Consider the following 19,539-nt stretch of genomic DNA (forward strand, 5'->3'; position numbering starts at 1 on the left):
ATGGGCAAAAATCCCAGTGGTAAGACATGGCAAGCTCATATAGACTTATCCAAAGTGACTTGGAGCTGTGATAGCCGCAAAAGGTGGATTTACAAAGTATTGACTTCAGGGGGGTGAATAGTTATGCACATTGACTGTTTCTGTTATTTTGTCCTATTTGTTGTTTGCTTCACAATAAAAAAAATACATCTTCAAAGTTGTGGGCATGTTCTGTAAATTAAATGATGCAAATCCTCAAACAATCCATGTTAATTCCAGATTGTGAGGCAACAAAACATGAAAAAATGCCAAGGGGGTGAACACTTTTGCAAGGCACTGTATAGCCGTCTTTGGCTAAACCATCAACCATAAACAAAATTAGTCACGTTGTCCGTGACTGGATGACTAATCCCCAACTAAATAGGCACCATGACAGAATTTGGATAATAAGAAGAGGGTGGGTGGTAGCCCCGGTCCAGTCCTTCTGAGGTGGCAGCAGCATGGGAGCAGCTGGCTTTTATGAGAGCAGGAAGTGCATGCTGCAGCTGCCCACCAAATTAGACCAATCCACCTCCTGTTGCCACACATTTTCTGCTGTAATTGCCAATAGAACCCTGCAAGAGAGGTGGGAAGGGAGGAAAGAAGTACCCACCCCTTTGTGCCATCCCACGAGGCCCCGCTTAAGCCTAGGGACCCTGTCATGGGATAGCACAAAGGAGTTAGTAGCAAATAGCACACAGTAATTAATTAACTTTAAACACTTTATTGGAATTTATTTTGGCCACGGTGCTATTTATGGGGTAACCTTAAAGAGATTGTAAAAGTAAATAAAATAAAAAAATAATAACAAACATATCACACCTCCAATGTGCAGTTCGTTTTGCACAGGGTGGCCCCGAACCTGCTCTTTTGGGGTCCCCCGATGGCTCTAACGGCTCCTCCCCACATCTGGTAACCCCCTCCAAGAAGCGCTTCCCCGGGGGGGCTACCTTGCGGGTGCACTCCCTAGTCCAGCATTCGGTGTCCTTAGAGGTCGAATGTGGGACCCGGCCTCGCCCCAGGGCGATTGCGTCATTGGATTTGATTGACAGCAGCGGGAGCCAATGGCTGCACTGCTGTCAATCTATCCAATCAAGAGCCGAGAACCCCAGGCAGAGAGACAGCGCGTCCCCGCTGGGTCAATTTTGAGGGTTCAGGTAAGTAAAACAGGGGGAGAGGGGCTGGGGGGCCAGTCACTGACAGGTGTTTTTTCACCTAAATGCATAGGATGCATTAAGGTAAAAAAACACAAAGGTTTACAACCCCTTTAATTAAAATCGAAAAGCAGATTTATTTAACCAATATATAGCTGTCTTTGGCTAAACCATCAACCATAAACAAAATAAGTCACAATGTCCGTCCAGATAAACTGCACGACTAATCCCCACTAGCTGAGACCAGCCAGAAACTGGCTGATCGAGGCCCCCCAAGACCGTGGCTAAATAAATCAAGTTTTGCAGACCCATGTTGAATATGTCGAGGCCAGTGTCTGACAGATGCACCAGGTCGTACCTAAATAGACCCTGCAAAAAACCCTCAAGTTCAACATGACGATATGACAGTCCACCAGGAAAAACTAAATAGTTATAGACTGTTCTATTCAGGCGTCTCCGAATCTTATCAGTGTAGTGAAAATTACCCTGTGGAGACCATATAAGCCTAGGAATCATCTTTGAATATGCCAAGACAGCATGAGGGAATAATAGTTTAACCGCTTCAGCCCCGGACTAGAGCACTTTTTGCGATTGCTTTAACTGACAATTGTGCGGTCATGCGACGTTGCACCCAAACAAAATAGATGTCCTTTTTTCCAACCTCTGCGGTTTTTATTTTTTGCGCTATAAACAAAAAAAGATTTAATTTACCTTTGAAAAAAACGCAATATTTTTTACTTTTTGCTACAATGAATATCCCCCAAAAATATATGAAAAAAACTATTTTTTTCCTCAGTTTAGGCCGATATGTACTCTTCTACTTATTTTTGGTAAAAAAAAATCGCAATAAGCGTATATTGATTGGTTTGCGCAAAAGTTATGGCGTCTACAAAATAGGGGATAGTTTTATGGCATTTTTATATTTTTTTTTACTAGTAATGGCATCAATCTGTGATTTTTTGGGGGACTTCGACATTATGGAGGACACATCAGACACATTTTTGGGGCCATTGACATTTATACAGCGATCAGTGCTATAAAAATCCACTGATTACTGTAAAAATGTCACTGGCAGAGAAGGGGTTAACACTACGGGGCGATCAAGGGGTTAATTGTGTTCCCTAGTTTGTGTTCTAACTGAAGGGGGAGGGGACTGTGTAGGCGAGATGACAGATCGCTGTTCATACTCTAAATGAACAGGCGACCAGTCTCTTCTCCCCTAAGAGAACCGGAAACTGTGTGTTACACACATAGATCCTGTTCTTGGTGTGTCACCAGTGATTGCGGGAGCCCAGTGGTGATCGTGACCACCGGGCACTCGCAGGGGCTTCAGGGGCGAGCAGCGTGCACGCCCCTAGTGGCCACAGGACGAAGCAACGTAACATAACGTTGTTTGACCCAGCTGTGCCATTCTACTGCAGTAAAACTGCTGCAGCTGGTCAGCAAGTGTTTAATAGAACATAAGTCTTTTTTCATCTCGCAGAGAAGCTCCCATGTCTTTATTTCTCCAACATCATTAGCCCCGGCGTGAATAATTAAAACTTCTGGCGGAGGCCAAATACCTGACAAATAGATCAGTTGGTCTCTAACATTCCTCCATCGGAGGCTTCTAATGCCCCAACAAAGAACCTGGAATATATTAGAGTTCAAACTTAAATTGGCCGAATAAGTCCTGGACTCTGATTCTTGGCCCAATAAATAAATGAATGACAGACTATCCAAATTGTACGCTTGGACGAACCTGAAAAAGAACAGAATTAATTCATCAACAGGTAAGGACCGATGTAAAATTTGTACCTATCACTATCCCAATGCCCCACCCTCCTAAGATCAGCAGGGGAGAAACCTAAATGATTGGCAGTTGTGGCAGCACCAATCCTAAAGGCATGGGAAGTAAAGTGGAAACCAGAAAGATTTAATTTCTTGAGGTATGAAGAAAGAAACTGAAATCTTGTGAGTGGGGAAAAATCATCATGAATGAAAAAGGAACCATGGCACAAAGGCCTAACCAACACATATCGAGATGCATTGGAAACAGGGCAGATAGGCAAATTTGAAGAACAGAATAAAGTAATATGTCTGCCTAGACCCAGTGAGTCTGTTTTAAATCTACTGATGAACATTTTAAATAGAATTAACATCAAAAGAGACATGAGAAGATAACAGAAAGCTGGTTGAAGCTTTATTTGGAGCGGTAAATTCACCCAGTCTTAATGCTCCAAAAAAGGCTAAAGGTAAAGGCAAATCAAAACAGCAGGACATTGAAGGGGGAAAAACAGACAGCCTCAAGAATTGAGACGAGATTACCCAATAAATCAATGGATAAAGAACGCCTGATGTCCAAACTCGGGTGGGATTTCTTGAAACCCTTCAGAACCTGCAAAACTTGATAAAAAGATGTTGGGCTAGGAAGGCCAGAACATTTCAGGAAAAAGGATATTCCTGCTAGAATTGTATGTATTGAGGCCAGACTGAAATTAGAATGCATTAAAAAGGACACAAAAGATAATGCCACCTACGCATCTACTTTTAAAGGATTGATAGACATATTAGAACAAAAAGAAGACCATTGTACCAGGAATTCATGTAATCCTCCCAGGTCTTGACTGAAACAGAATTCTGGAGGGTGGCAGAGATTCTTTCTGCCATATAGTAGAACCAGGGCCATCTTTAATATTGATTGGACCCTGGGCAAAAAAATTCTCCCCCCCCATGCAATTTCGCTCTCCACCTGCTCTGAGACATACAATAAATAGCAGCTAGACTTAAAATCAGTTTACTGTATCAGATCAGGCAGCAATTGTGATTGGTTGCCAGCAGTTACAGCATATCATTACTGCTTACTGACTGGTCGCTAGAGGTTACAGCACACATTACGGCTCACTGATTAGTTGCTAGAGGATACAGCAAATTATTTCTGCTTGTTGGTTGCTAGAGATTACTTTACAGTAATACTGCTCACTGATTGGTTGCTAGAGGTTACAGTACATAATCTCCTCACTGCAGGGAGCATGATATACATATGAATGCAGCCTTTATTTACATATCAATGCAGCCGGCCGCAGCTATTTACTTATAAATGTCGCCGCTATTTACATATGAAGGACGGTTATTTACATGTACACACGGGGTCTGCAGTCATCTGAACACAATAATAGGGCAAAGCTGGGCAGCATTAGTAGCAGCACTTCACACTGAGATATAGGGACACAGCACAGGACTAAAACTTAAAGGGACAAGGGAATTTAAACTGGGATAGTTGGCAAGTATGAGGCAGCTGCTTTGGGCCCCGGGCAGCTGCCCCTTTTGCCCTGCCTTAAAGACAGCTCTGAGTAGAACCATTAAAACTGCTCAAGAAAATATCCCAAGTCTTTCTTTGATTGTTTCGAAATAGTAATGTGCGCAAAGGGGTTTTTAATAACCCTTGTAGCAAGAGCCAATCGACGAGAAAATATTCTGGCCACTGGTATAATTCTTGCAGCAAAGGCGAAAAGACCAAGAAGTAATTGGATATCCTTCAAAAAGGTTTTACGCCTGGACAGGAAGGAAGTGATTATAAACTTCATATGGACAAATTTATTCATGACTAGCCTGAACTCCATATTATAGGAATCAATAGTAATTCCAAGGAATTTAATAACTGTGGTTAAGAACACTGTCTTTTCTGTCTAACTGAAAACCCAAAGAATTGAAACCAATAGTGTGTACAGAAAGATGGCGAAAAGCCGATTTTATGTCTGCTTTGGCTAAGAGAGCTGATTTACCAAAGGGTCTCAAGAAAACCAAAGACTCATCAAAAAATGTATAGGATGCAGGTGCCTCAACATCTCTGGCCTCGTCATTAAGGGACCTATCTGGGGGATAGGACAGATGATGAATTTAGATGAAAAGCCCCTAGCTCCTTTTTTGGAACTAGACCTAAAGCAGAAAGTCTAAAATCAGAAAAACAGATGAAGGGTTAACTTCCCCTTGCCAAATTGACCCGACAATTGGGGGGGGGGGGGGCAGAAATCCTTCACTGAAACCTCTCTGCAACAGATCCGCCATCCTGGTGTTTGGATAGCGATTGAGCCATGGTAATATTTTTGCTAGCATCACCGGAGTTCTGGCTTTTGATACCTGATTCCCGGTTTTGCAAGTGAAGTGATGAAGCAGAGGCTTTCTTAAAGCATCTAACAGCTGGGTTTATCCCGCTACAGTACGAACATTCCTGTTTGTATCTGCAGTTTGGTAAGAACCAACATTGGCCTTCACTGAATGCAAAGCAAAAACCTTTGCAAAATTAATTTTGAATAAGGCTGGGCTTTTGTGGAATAAAGGGTCTTTGTGTTAACATCAGGTTCAACCACAGTCCCACATCTTTAACTCCCCAATGTAAAGAAGAGTGGACCGACAGCCTTTGCCTGAAATTTTCATCATATATGTAACAAGCATTACCATCACCACCAAAATTATGAAACGCCTCTGCTACAATATCCAAATGCTGGAACAAGCCTGAGCATTTTTCCAGAAAGTGTTCATCCAAAACCACAGCATAAATCCAAAAGGCTTGAAGCCAATTCTGAAAGTTTTTGGTATGGCCCTCCTCCTATCTTCTTCAGTCCTTTCTTCCCCCTTTTTATCAGTTTTAACTAGAAATTCTTTAAATGCCAGCAATAAAGACAGCAAATTCACAAAACTATCCTTCCAAATGTTTTCTTTTACTTAGGGGGTAAGTGAAAACCAAGTGGGGTAAACTCACATGGAAGAGCCTCCTTAAGGCATGTGTCAGCCACCAAAGTGTCAGGAGCAATAGCATTTGCAATAGGCGAGAGAACAGTTAATTCAATTGGAGAAGAGCTGACAGGCAAATAGGATGGCTTACAATCAGGTAAATTAATACCAACAGATGAAGGGTTAACTTCCCCTTGCCAAATTGACCCGACAATTCATTTTGATTCATAACCCCTTGCTGGGGCAAAAAAGGACCTGTAAATTTTTGAGAGTCAAATTTTTTAAAAGAATTATCACAAGCACCAGAAAACTGTGCCCTTGGACTTTATCATGCAATACCTCAGAACTTTGAACATTTTTAACACCAGCTAAAATATTAGAAAGAGCGTTAACCACTAAACTTAATTCATTAATATTAGACATAGACCAATTCTCACAAGTATTCATACCATTAGAATGACCACTAGAGGCTGCTGCTAAAGCCAGCGGAGGGGCAGCCTGAGCCAGAGGGAGCAAAGACATTGTTGAGCGAAGGAGAAACAGAATCATTCCCTCTGCCTTTTTCTAGCAGACTGCCTGCCTGTACCACCTTCAGCCACATTTTCAGAGACGACTTGAATCTGCACAGGAGGTATGAGGGGGCAGGACTCTTCCTCTAGGTACTGCCTCAGCCATTCTTCCCCACCTGAGCTCTGGGCTTTTTCTATGAGGCGACGCAGGAGGTTCTCCATGCTGCAGGTGTCCGCCTTTCCGTAAACTGCAGTCGAGTCCTTCTGAGGAGGCAGCAGAGTGGGAGCAGCTGGCTTTTATGAGCAGGAATCGCAGGTGCCTACCAAATTAGACCAATCCACCTCCTGTTGCCACACAGATTCTCTGCTGTATTTGCCAATAGCAACCTGCAAGAGAGGTGGGAAGGGGGGAAAATAAGTACCCAGGCCTTTGTGTCATCCCATGTGGATCCCGCTAAAGGCTAGGGACCCTGTCATACAATTCTAGGCTCAAGATTTGTGGGACTGTGCTAGCTGTAGAAATTGCAGATTTTATTCTACATGAGCTAGACATTCAGACACATGGCACCAAATGCTGCACAAACAAAGTTATTCCTGAGTAAGACAAAATGCTTCTACTACAACTATGTCAGCAATTGAGTAAAAGAGCTCCTAGAGATCCAGATCCTGACAGAAATCCAGATTAAACCTGAAGTCACTCCAAATCTACAAATTGGATGCTTCATTCTGCTCATAGAATGGACTGGCCTATAGTACTCATCATAAGAAGCATTCCTAGTGATGATGGCTAAGTACACAAAGTAGAGGAGAAGGTTGCAAGACAAGGTACTGTTAAGACTTTCATCAGACCATATCACTGAACTTGTTTTGCTCTTGCCCTTTAGGTACCGAACTTTGCTTTACCTACACTGGAAGAGATTTTACTGACATCCCAAGACATAAACATGCTAAGGACATTCAACCAAACTTATGGGTTGGACTATATGCCACCCCCTATGCCAGGGGTGCCCAAAACAAGTGGCCTGCAGCGCCATCTGATGTGGCCTGCTGCCTCCTGCTCTGGAATGGCAGGTCGGCAAGCCCAGGTCACGGATTTCCAACCTGCCATCCCCGAGCATCACTGTAAAGAACGAGGTCAGCACTAGAGAAAGCAGAGCAGATGGTTCCTCTATAGCACCATCTCCTGTCACAGGCGGAGTGATACCAAATGTACTCCGCCTGTGACAGGAGCGATACAGGAAGCATCGGCTCAGCTCTCAGCCAGCCAGCAATACCCACCACCAGCAGTAGAAGCCCTGGAGGACAGCCAGCAGCAGCCATACCTGCCTGGAGGACAGCAGCAGCCATCGATACCTGCAGAAATCCTGAGGAAGAAGTGAAGACTGAGGTCAGTTGAGGTGCAGGTAAACATCAGTGTGAAAGCAGCCCTAGGCCCCTTTCACAAGATCGGGGCCGCCTGTCTGTTTTTCAGATGGATCCAATCCAACCCTCCATTCGAGCAGCAGATTTAAACGGACTTGTGTGCATTTACACCTGCATATCTCCAATCCGATTCACTTAAAAAAACAGAAGAGGATGTGTCCCCTTCTATCTGGGTGGATCGGTGGGCCCATAGGGTAGAGCGAGCTGTGTTTGCTCTGCATATACAGAGTAGACTTGGACCTGTCAACCACCTGCTCCGCTCATTGGGGCCCATGACCGGTTACCAAATCGCTAAGTGGCCCTCACTCCTCAAAAGGTTGGGCACGCCTGTCCTATGCCTTTAACACACTGTCCTAAAACTATTATTTTTTAAATAAGGAATATGTCATACTTACCTCTGCTTTGCACCCAGCAGCCTCAATCCGCCTCCTAGGGTCCCCTGCCAGTGTTCCAGGAAGTGGGGACGGGTACCTGTCAACAAGCGGAGCTTCCCCTTTTGAGTGGAGCTCTGCTTTAATTCAGAGAATGCGTTAAGGTAAAAAAATCATCATCTTTTACAACCACTTTAAGGTTAATTTTTTATGATTTGCCTGATTTCTATTTGCTTTCACATAACCTATAATTATTATAGTGGTATCTAATACCAGACGTGCAGCATGCAGGAGCTATTTGGACAAAGCAATTGCATTTATGTGTTTGTTATATTGTTTCCCCTAGCTTGTTTACGGTTTTGCTGCCACCCTTTGGTCACCGCTTATCTACTCGGCTTTCTGTAATCCTTCCTTTTTGTATAATGTAACCGCCTTCTAAGGCCTCTTGCACACAGTAATGATGTTTGAGCATCAGCATTTCTGAAGGTAATTTCAGGTGCTATCTTGCACATACAATCCCTTGGCAAAATGAAACACGTATTTGCACGCATTGGTAACGCAGATTTTTCTATTTTTACTCACAAATGTGCAGCACTTGTTTACGTGCTTGTGTGTACCGACACATTGTAAACAATGGTTTGCATTTTAGATCAGTAAATAAAATCCGGTACTGAGCTTATTCAAGCTACAGTGTGCAAGAGGCCTTAGTGTGAGCACCTGAAAGATGCACATTGAGGCTCAGACAAAAATATTCATTTTAAACTTTAACCACTTGTCCTGCAAAAGATTTACACCCCCCTCCCCCCCACCACCACCACGACCGGGCAATTTTTATGCTTTTTGGCACTGCGTTACTTTAACTGACAATTGCGTGGTCATGCAATGCAGTACACAAAACAATATTTGTAACATTGTTTTCCCCACAGATAAAGCTTTCTTTTGGTGGTATTTGATCACCTGTGGGGGATTAAACATCTAGGGCAGTGATGGCGAACCTATGGCACGCGTGCCACAGCTGGCGTGCAGAACCCTCTGTGGGCATGCAGAAGCTCCAGGCACACAAAGGCTCCACGCACTTCACTAGGACAAAGCGCCCAGTGTCCCCCAACACTGCCCACCTACTCCAGATCACACACAGCACTGACTCAGCCGACAACTTTTTAGAGAAAGAGCTGCGGGACTGACTCACAGACTGGCAGGAAGGGTGGCCAATCACCTCCCTTGACCTGGGAATGAACAGCCAATTGACTGGCATGGGAGAAGTGGGCATTTGTTTGCCTGGGGGTTGCCTGTGTGCAGCCGCCTCATTCCACTGGTGAAAAAGCCTGGGGATGAGCCATGCCACGTGACCATGTTCTGTGCTATGGTGATAGCAGGAGAGGTGTGTATGGGCAGAGGGAGCAAGACGAGCTACATAGGTGTCACTGCACCACAGCAGGGGGGGGGGGGGGGGGGGGGTGGTGGTGAGCTGCAGAGGGGGGACCAGATGTGTGGAGAGGAAAGTGTGCCATGAGCTGCATGGAGGGGTGTGATGCATGGTGAGGTGTGCTGAGTTACATAGTGATATATAATGTGCTATAGCTCACTGATGTGGCCAGGTGACAGAGGTGTGAGCTGAAGCTCAATACATGATATACATGATAATATGTCCTAAAATTTTACAGTGTGATAGTAAAAGTTTGTGCTGCATTTATTTCAAAGTGCAGTTGGCACTTTGAAATAAATAAGTTGGTTTTATGTTGCAGTTTGGGCACTCAGGCTTAAGAGGGTTCGCCATCACTGATCTAGGGCACTCAAAGCGTTTAAATGTGCACCTAAGTCCCCTTTCAAACAGACGATCCGTTCAGGTCCGCCTGTCAGTTTTTAAAGTGGACCTGAACGTACGCTCCATAGAGGCTCAGGCATGGATGTCAGCGGTGACATGTCCACTGACATCCGACCCGAAAAAGTTTGACGGAGGAAAAACCTACTTTTCCATCCGTCTGCGGATCGGGTGACGACAGACTCTGCGGTCCGTAACCATCCCATCTCCCATAGGGGAGAGCGGCGCTCTGACAGATCCATCCCTGCGCAGTGTGCAGAGACAGACCTGTCATCTTCCTGCTCAGTGGGGATCAACAGCTCTCCCCCCGCTGAGCAGAGCGTGCTCCGGACACGTCTGTGTGAAAGAGCCCTAATAGCACTTAGTGGGTTTACTGTGAAGTAGCAGTTTTTATTCCCTGCTTTGCAGAGAAACAAAAACTGCCACACCTCCACTGACAAGACAGATAGGGCAGAGCTTTGTCCTGTCTTCCTCCTCGCCAACCAGCGGGTGCCAGCTGACATCCATTGGCTTGCACCCTCTGATTGGCTTGTGCCAACTAATCAGCACAACTCATTCCCTACCCGGAAATACAGACTCACGTGTATGTGTGTGTATATATATATATATATATATATATATATACACATACACATATATACACACACACGTGATTCTGCACACACACGTGATTCTGCACACAGCAGCCGTCCCGTGGCAGTAAATATATAGGAGGTAGTCACTAAGTGGTTATGAAGCCTTTTACCTTAACCACTTCAATACCAGGCACTTAAACACCTTCCTGACCAGACCAATTTTGAGCTTTCAGCGCTGATGCACTTTGAATGACAATTGTGCGGTCATGCTACTCTGTACCCAAATGAAATTTTTACCATTTTTTTTCCCCACAAATAGAGCTTTCTTTTGGTGGTATTTGATAACATCTTTGGTTTTTATTTTTTGCTAAACAAATAAAAAAAATACTGAAAATTTTGAAAAAAAAATGTTTTTTTTGTTTCAGTTTCAAAACTTTGTAAATAAGTAAGTTTTCTCCTTCACTGATGGGGTTACACTGATGGGCACTGATGAGGTGGCATTGATGGACAGATATGTGGCACTGATAGGCGGCACTGATAGGTGGCACGGATGGGCGGCATGGATTGGCAGCACAGGTGGGCATGGGTAGGCGGCACAGGTGGGCACTGATAGGCGGCATTGTATTATAATAAACTGTACTAATGGATGCCAATCAGTGCCAAACAATAATGCATGCCAATCAGTGATGCCCATTGTGGCACTGACGAGAATCCCTGGTGGTCTAGGGTGGCATACCTTGTCCTGGGCATTCCTGGTGGTGTCCCTATTGAGTCCAGTGTGGGCATCCTCGGGGGGGCTGTGCTGATAATCGATCAGCAGTCCCCCGTCCCCCCTGACAGACGTGAGTGAGGAAAAGCTGATCACCGGCTCTTCCCATTTACACCGTGATCAGCCGTGATTGGACACGGCTGATCCCGTGGTAAAGTCTCCGTCGGAGACTCTTTACCGAGATCGTAGTTGCCGTGTGTCAGACTGACACCCCACAACAACGATCGCCGTGATGCGCCCCCGGGGGTGCGCAGCGGCTCATAATCCTGATCACGTCATATGACGTCCGATCAGGATTATGAAACCACTTTGCCACCGTCATTTTGTTATAGGGCGGGCAACAAGTGGTTAAAAGTAGAAGTCCACCCGAACACTAAAATCCATGCATTTACAGATATCCACTATCTACCACTAACCTATCTTGCCCTGTAAAGAAATTAGTATACATACCTTTTCTGCAGGCGATCCAAACCTATCCCACGCTGAGATGTCAGTTGCAGAGGACACATTTGACATTGGGAACCCCATAGTAAGTCTATGGTTGACATCACTTCCCAAGAATTTCAGTCATTGTCCCGCTGTCCTCTGCAGAGCTTCCAGCGCTGGAAACGGGAAGAACTTCAGAAAAAGCATGTATACTGATTTCTCTACAGGGTTAGTGTTAGATCGTGGATAGCTGCACATGCAGGGCTTTTAGGATTAGGCTGGACTTACCTTTAATCGAACAAACGCATTAAAGTGTAATAAAATGGCATCCAAGGCATTGGAGCCAGCATCTAGGTTAAGGTCCAGAAATAATACCTTATTCCTGGCTCAGGCAAGCTCTCACCATTAAAGGATATCTAAAGCTTTGGTTAAAAAACAAAACTTACCTCCTCTGTGCAGTTTGTTTCGCAGAGTGGCCCCACTCCTCTTCTGGGTGTCCCGCTGAAGCACTCCTGGCTCCTCTTCTGTTGGAGAAGCACTCTCCTATGTCCTGCTGTTGCATCTATTGACAGATAACAGGACTCCGCCAATCATTTGATTATACTGAGTCAATGGCTGCTGCAGGACCCGAGACACAGGCTTAAGCTGGCATGCTTGTCCCCATAACTAGAAAGATCAGGTTCAGGCAAAAAAAAAAAAAAAAAAAAAAAAAAAAAGAGGGCTCTGGGGCGCAGCTGCAGTTACAGGTTTTACCATCCCTTTAAATATAGCTGGTCCAGTGCTGCCATTGGACCCAGTTGCAAGCTCACCTTCTCGTTGCACCAAAGAATTATGCACAGGGTAAACTCACTTCTGAGCATTTAATCCTCGAAACGCAGGAAAGCCCCACTTTGAAAAAAAATGAATGCGCACCGCTGCTGAAGGGCTCCACAGGCGCATTTAACCCTTTCCTCTGCCCCTAGTGGGGGTAAAAAGCACCTGCATAGCACCGCTAAAACTAGCAGCACTTTAACACCAACACTGCCTGCTACTCAGGATATAAACACTTCTGTAAGACCCCCTCTCACACCGAGACCCTTTCTACTGACCTCATTACAGGATACATTAGTGTGGTCAGCAGGAGCAATTGGTTTACAAACACATAGGGGATGAGGTTTGGATCAGATTGGTGTCCCCTGGCACTAGAGGCAAGTAGTGACAATCTTTTACAGGGATATCTTGCCTGAGAAGTCCCACAATGCCTTTGCCTGTGGGAGTCATGCTTGTAACAGTCAGCCTTGCAAAACCTAAATGGGACTTGCAACAGCTGGAGGGCCAGCAGTTTGAGACCCGACTTAAAGCATTAGCCCAAAACATATTCCTGATATGTGCCTGCTGTACCATGTACTTGTATGAGAAGATACCCTGGTCTTAGTATTGCTTCCTTTATGTGAAATCCCTGGTTTTCCTGCTAGTCCATCTTTCTTATGGTAAAAAAAAAAAAAACCCACCCTGACCATCAAGAAGGTGAACACAGCATGGTCAGTACTCTAGCTATGCTGCAAACTGTGTACTCTCCTCCAATGATCAGACTTGCCCTGAATCTTCAGTCATTCACTGGGAATCTGTGTACTTCCACTTGCGCCACCCCCCCCCGGCAGAGGATCACAAGTTTTTGTTTTAATTTTTTCATTTTGCGAAAGATTCTCTTTAAATAACATGCTCATTCATGTCAAATTACACAAAACCAAAACTCTTTAGAATGTTTATATATAATTTTATTACAAAAAAAAAGTTGCTAAAAAAGTTAGAAAAAAAGTACAATGCACCAGGTCTACAGAACTCTAAAGTATACTGGGTCTTTGTTGCTAACATTGGGCTACCCTTAGAAACCATTAAATATGCAGAATCATCCCACATCAAAAGCTTTAACTCTAACAGCCCTCCAACTACTCCTTATATTAAAATATAGGTTCTCCCTAAAGAATCACATTACCTATACACAATTCTGTACAGTTTTTATAACCAAGCTAACAAAATGAGCTGCACTTGAGTTCACATTCTTAGCAAATAAACAAACAAATGGGCTTCAACACAATTTATACAGCAGACAAAAGCATTCACTCATCATCGTCATCATCTTCCTCATCCTCGTCTTCCTCATCTTCTTCATCCTCCTCATCATCATCATCTTCTGGTTCAACCTTCTTCTTTGAGCTTGCTGGCCTGCCAGGAATCTTCTTACCAACATCACTGCTGCCCTTTGCCCGATATGCTGCAACATCCTGAAAAGGAATAAAAACACATGCATAAGTTTCCACATGTAAAATTTAACACTGCTCAGCGCCCCTAGACACCATTTCCAAAAATAAAATGACAGTTGTGGTACATTTAATTGGCATCACAAGTTTTGTGACACCTTGGAACCCTTTACAGCCCAACATGATCCATGGCTACCATAAAAATTAAAGAGTGGATGTTTTGTATTTAAACAAAACAATTTTATACTTATCTACTCTGAGCAACCCCAATAAACTTCTTGTGTCCCCCACCGGCTCTCCAGCACTATAGCAAGTGTCCCCATAGAAAGCTTTCCATGGGGACACTCATAGGCTCACTTGCAAGCTGCTCTGTCTGCGTCCATTGACGGCCAGAGAAGCCCAATGCACATGCTAAATCAAGCTCAGGTGAGGTGTGTTTAAGGTTAAAAACGGTGTTCCGCCCCCCCACCAAAAAATAAGCCAGCAGCTACACATACTGCAGCCGGGGAGAGGAGACAGACTACCTGGGTTCTGATTGGACGGGGTGGTGGGGAGGAATCCAGAGTAAGTTCACCTTACAGATTCTGTAAATGTAAGCTTAAATAGATTGCGTTCACATTGAACTTCTTGAGGTCCCCTACATCAGAAGTTTAAGCAGTAACGACATCTACAACTGGATTCAAACCTGCCCTGAAAGCTCAAATCGGACAGCATCTGGAAAAGAATGCTAGCTCTTACACAGACCCCTTCATAAAAGCAGGCACCGATCTGAATACTTGCTTATAACACTATGCAGGTGAATCTGAAAACTGAAATACCTTCTCATATTTCTCTTTGAGTTTTGCTGCTTTCTGTTCAAATGGCTGCTTGTCTTTGGGCGTCTGTTCAGACCACAGCTCTCCTAGTTTCTTAGCAGTATCACCAATGGACAGGCCAGGAGTGTCGGTCTTTATCTGGGGCCGATTTTCAGAACAGAACAGGAAGAAGGCAGATCTATAAAGAAATAGAAAGATGCATAAGAAAATAAAAAAGACAAAAAAGCCAGCTCTCATTCAGATCTAACACATCTTTACTTGCAAAGGTAAAGTTGTTAACACCTTTGTAAAGCAAAGTTTACATAAATCTCAACACTTGCCCATCTTTAGGTGTTTGCAGTAACAGCAGTGCCCATCTCTAAGTTTGTTTTACAAAAAACTAGAAAATAAAATACTCACGGTGGTCGTTTTGGGGCATTTGGGTCCTTCTTTCTCTTTCCCCCCTTCTCCCCCTTGGGTGGGATGTAGGTTTTCATTTCCCTTTCATATCGGACCTTGTCACCTTTGGCCAAGTCTTCAAACTTTCCTTTCTCCTTGGCAGACATGGTCTAAAAAAAAAACAAACAAGTAAGTACCTTCCCAAATTTGACACAAGAAAACCACACATTCTGAATGCCCATAGCGCCAGGCACCAGAGAAATCTCACAGATCCGGCCAGAAATCTCACAGATCCGGACAGAAATCTCACAGATCTATACAATTTTCTTAGTCCCCCCCCCCCCATTAGATTTACCAACGCCATATAAATGAGGTCAAACCTAAGCACTTTCATTTTGTATGCAATCAGGCTGGCTTAGTTGAAGATAAATCTAAAGGAAATTGAACAAAAGTTGTAGTGTGTATCTGGCTTAACAGATCCAGTCAGAAATCTAACATTAGTATGATCCCGCATGTAGTATTTAGGAAGCACCCCCCCAGCTTTTCTTAGATAAATCTGCATGATCTGGCCATATTACCACCAAGGTGTGAGACATAGTATCATACAATGATGTTGGGTATAGTAAGTAGCACAGTGTAAGGTGTGTGAGATCAGACCCCCTCCCATACATTATACAATCCCGTGTAGTACTCCGATGATGGAGTCCTATGAATAAAGCGTCCCATCCCCCGGCTTACCTTCCACCTCTCGGAGCACTTCTTGGAGAACTCAGCGAAGTTGACGGAGGAGTCCGGGTGTTTCTTCTTGTGCTCCTCCCGGCATGTCTGCACGAAGTAGGCGTAGGAGGACATCTTGCCCCTGGGCTTGTTAGGATCTCCTTTCCCCATTGCTGATACCTGTGACGGGCGGAGGACAGACAATGACCATAAATAACACGAGCTAAAAACCCGGGAAGGCAGTTGGGCGGGGCCCGAGTGGGGGGAGGGATCGGGGGCGGGGCCGGCACAAGGAAGTTCTTGGCCTACAACGCTGCTTGGCTTCCCGCCCGAATCGCAAAATATCCTTCCGCAGCCCACACGACAGAAAGAGAGGGGGAGGGGCGCGGTGCATGGCGGGTGATGTCCCCTGTATGAGGGTCTCTCCGGGCGGGAAGGGGTTACGGGAGTACGGCACACAGCACGTGACCGGCCTAATAAAGGCCTATAGCCGAACACGCACCAGTCTCCCCTAGAGAGAGCGGGTCACCTCTAGGGAGCCACCTACACGACGACTGCGCAACTCACCGCCACCAGGCCCGGTCGCTTCCATTAGAAAGCCGGGGAAGGTGATTTGTGAGTAAAAAGTCCCAGCCATAGTCCGCCCATATAATACGAATAAAGGGGAAGAAAGTTCTGGAAGGGTAAAGTCCTGTGAGAAAGAATGAGGTAGAAAAGCGCGCCAACTGACCTGAGCTGTACGAGTGATAAGAGGTGACCGATCCGCCTGTGTGTCCCGCACTAGAATGGTTCAACTAGCACGTAATACTGCCTCTTGTTTTCCACACTTCTCCCTCTCACAGCACCTTGATGAGCACTAGCGGAACACATGCCCCCAAACACTCATTGGCCAGCACTCTCGTATCGGAAGCGCGGAGGATACGCCCATCTCTCGCTATTGGCCAGTCTTGTTTATTGCGTCGTGTGGAGGGCGAGGTCGACAGGGCCAGCAAGTTTGTCTGATAGGACCGCCCACATCCCCTGTGCTGAGTGGGAGGGGGTAGAAACGGCCGAGAACTCCTCTAGTTAGAACCGGTTAAAGGGAGTCGGGGCGGTTCCCTCGCGTGGATTGGCTGGGCTCGGAGGTTTAAAAATTCGCGGGGGAGGCTGTGATTGGGCTGCGCTAAATTTGGCAGCGTTGATTAGCTGCAGTGCAGCCGAACCGCGCGATTTGAAAAACTCCTAGTGAGAGGAAACAAAGGCGAGGAAGCCGCTGCCTCCTCCTCGTGAGCCCACCGATCTCATCATTGTTGTGTCTGCGGGGAACACGCCGGCCCGCCACCTCTGACTACAACCCCCGATGTAGTCCTCTCATAGACACCGGGGATCGGCCAGTTCTCTATGGCGCCAATACGGAGCTTCACATGGCCGCCTGTAACGTCCGTTAATGTGTGGGGCTATAGAACCAATACTCTATAGTATACCTTTAGAGCCTCTACGCTCTATACACGACATCATTAGAAGTTCTACTCTCTATATAGTACACCATTAGAACCCCTACTTTCTATATACTACATCATTAGAAGCTCTACTCTCTATATAGTACACCATTAGAACCCTTACTCTCTATATACTACATCATTAGAAGCTCTACTCTATGTAATATATAGAGAGTAGGGGTTCTAATGGTGTACTATATAGAGCCTCTACTCTATATAGTACACCATTAGAGCCTCTACTCTATATACTACATCATTAGAGCCTCTACTCTATATAATACACCATCATAACCTCTACCCTCTATATACTACATCATTAGAACCTCGACTCTCTATATACTACACTAGAAGCTCTATTCTAATTATGTAATGTATAGACAGTAGGAGTTATAATGGTGTACTATATAGAGCCTCTACTCTCTATATAGTACACCATTAGAACCTCTACTCTATATAATACACCATTCGAACCAATACTCTCTTGCCAGCAGCTTCATTGGAGCGCTGAATTCACCACTGCTCCCCATTGAAATCACTGGGGCAGTGCTGCGATACTGCTGGCAAAATGCTGCTCCAGCGGCATTTTGCGGCCATGTTTAACCCATTTTTGGCCGCTAGCGGGACGGTTTTTCAAATAGTGCCACATTACCGCTGACACCCTTAGCGGCGCAGTGTGAAAGGGGTCTTAAAGTGATTAACTCGTGCAGAGTGGCCCCCGAACCCTGTCTTCTGGGGTCACCCAGCAGCTCTCGTGGCTCCTCCCCACATCAGGCAACCCCTTAAAAGAAGCGCTCTCCTGAGAGAGTTACCTTGTGGATGCACTCCCAAGTCCAGCATTTACGTCCATAGACACAAATGCTGGACTCAGCGCCAGCGTCATTGGATTTGACTGACAGTAGTGGGATCCAATGGCTGCGCTGCTATCAACCCAATCAGGACTCAAGACACCAGTCAGAGCTGGTGTGCTTGTTCCTGTTGCGCAAATTTTGGGGCTCAGGTAAGTATGAGGGGCACTCCAGGGCGCTGCTGCATTAAAAATTATTTTTCACCGTAATGCATAGAATACAACCCCTTTAAGGTTTCCTAAACATCCAAAGAAGACAGAACCAATATCCATGATAAAAATAGTTGGAAGCTCAAAAGTCCAGGTGTAGGAAAAGAAGATGAAGGGGGGGGGGGGGGGGACTGTGCCCTGAGCCCACCCAGTTGTGTGACAACAATGAGTTAGTATTCCTATTTATTCCTGCCTCTCCTGGCCAATCAGAAAGCAGGTCTTAAGACCCGATTGGCAGAGAGGAGAAAGAACCGTATTGGCCACCAAGGAGGAAGCCGTCAAAAAGCAGGTGATGCAGGGGGGAAGCCAAAGCTGGCAGCGACCTAGATTGAGTAAGTGTGAGGCTGGTGGGCGAGCGACAGGGGGGAGTAGTGTTTGGTTTACCCGGTGATGGGGGGTTTGACTGAAGGACCGACCAACCCAACCGGGGGGTGTGGCGTCTGGTTTGTTAGCCTCCCTCCCCCAAAAAATGGAGCACCAGCCCCCACTGCACAAAGGCTTTTTTTGTTTAGTGTTTCTGATCATGCGCAGTCTTTCGTATCCGATTTTTCACGTATACAGTACACACTCAATAAATATCGTTCTGTTCACGTACAAGAAATATTTTGGAGTTTATCCCTTTGGAAATTTTCATTTGGAAAGTCTAAATCAGATGTCAAAAGTTGTGTACACACCATACGAAAATCTAACGATTGTGCCTCATACATAATTTTTCTTCAGATTTTGTTACATAGTGTGTACCCTACTTTAGTGTCAAAATAAAAAGAAAAAAATCACACTGGAACAGGTTCCCGTTCACCCCAGAATGCAATGCAGGAAACCCCCATTCCAGGTGCATCTCCTGCACTGCATTCAAAACGCCCTGGGTTTGTAATATGTCGTGGGTGTCAATGTTTTTCTAACAACACCCCGAATGCAGATTGCAAACACACTGCATTTGCCTGCACCCAATCGCATGGTGTTGTGCGGGGTGTTGTGCAATCTGGTTGCAGCACACCTTTAAAAAGTAGTGCATGCACTACACCTGGTGCAGGGTGTTGTGCAATCTGGTTGCAGCACACCTTTAAAAAGTAGTGCA

The 19,539-nt window shown here is 45.2% G+C and overlaps 1 protein-coding gene across 1 annotated transcript; it reads right to left on the reverse strand.

The window, feature by feature from the left end:
- Positions 1-13,514: 13,514 nt before the first annotated feature.
- HMGB2 (high mobility group box 2) lies at positions 13,515-16,822 on the reverse strand. Its single transcript, XM_077477212.1, has 5 exons — positions 16,660-16,822; positions 15,951-16,109; positions 15,234-15,382; positions 14,838-15,012; positions 13,515-14,043 (listed from the first exon to the last, which is right to left on the reverse strand). Exons 2-5 carry the CDS (start codon positions 16,098-16,100, stop codon positions 13,879-13,881), a joined length of 639 nt encoding a protein of 212 aa, XP_077333338.1. The 5' UTR covers positions 16,101-16,109; positions 16,660-16,822; the 3' UTR covers positions 13,515-13,878.
- Between the last annotated feature and the right edge of the window lie 2,717 nt (positions 16,823-19,539).

This window comes from Lithobates pipiens, unplaced genomic scaffold (assembly GCF_037356315.1).
Source record: "Lithobates pipiens isolate NorthernLeopardFrog02 unplaced genomic scaffold, aLitPip1_a1.2 Scaffold_13, whole genome shotgun sequence".
Lineage (NCBI taxonomy): Eukaryota > Metazoa > Chordata > Amphibia > Anura > Ranidae > Lithobates > Lithobates pipiens.

Coding starts and splice junctions, on each gene's coding strand:
- HMGB2 (XM_077477212.1), bottom strand. CDS start 16,100: ATGGGGAAAGGAGATCCTAACAAGCCCAGGGGCAAGATGTCCTCCTAC. Junction 15,383..15,950: donor AGTGCTCCGAGAGGTGGAAG/GTAAGCCGGGGG, acceptor TTTTTTTTTTAG/ACCATGTCTGCCAAGGAGAA. Junction 15,013..15,233: donor AATGCCCCAAAACGACCACC/GTGAGTATTTTA, acceptor ATTTCTTTATAG/ATCTGCCTTCTTCCTGTTCT.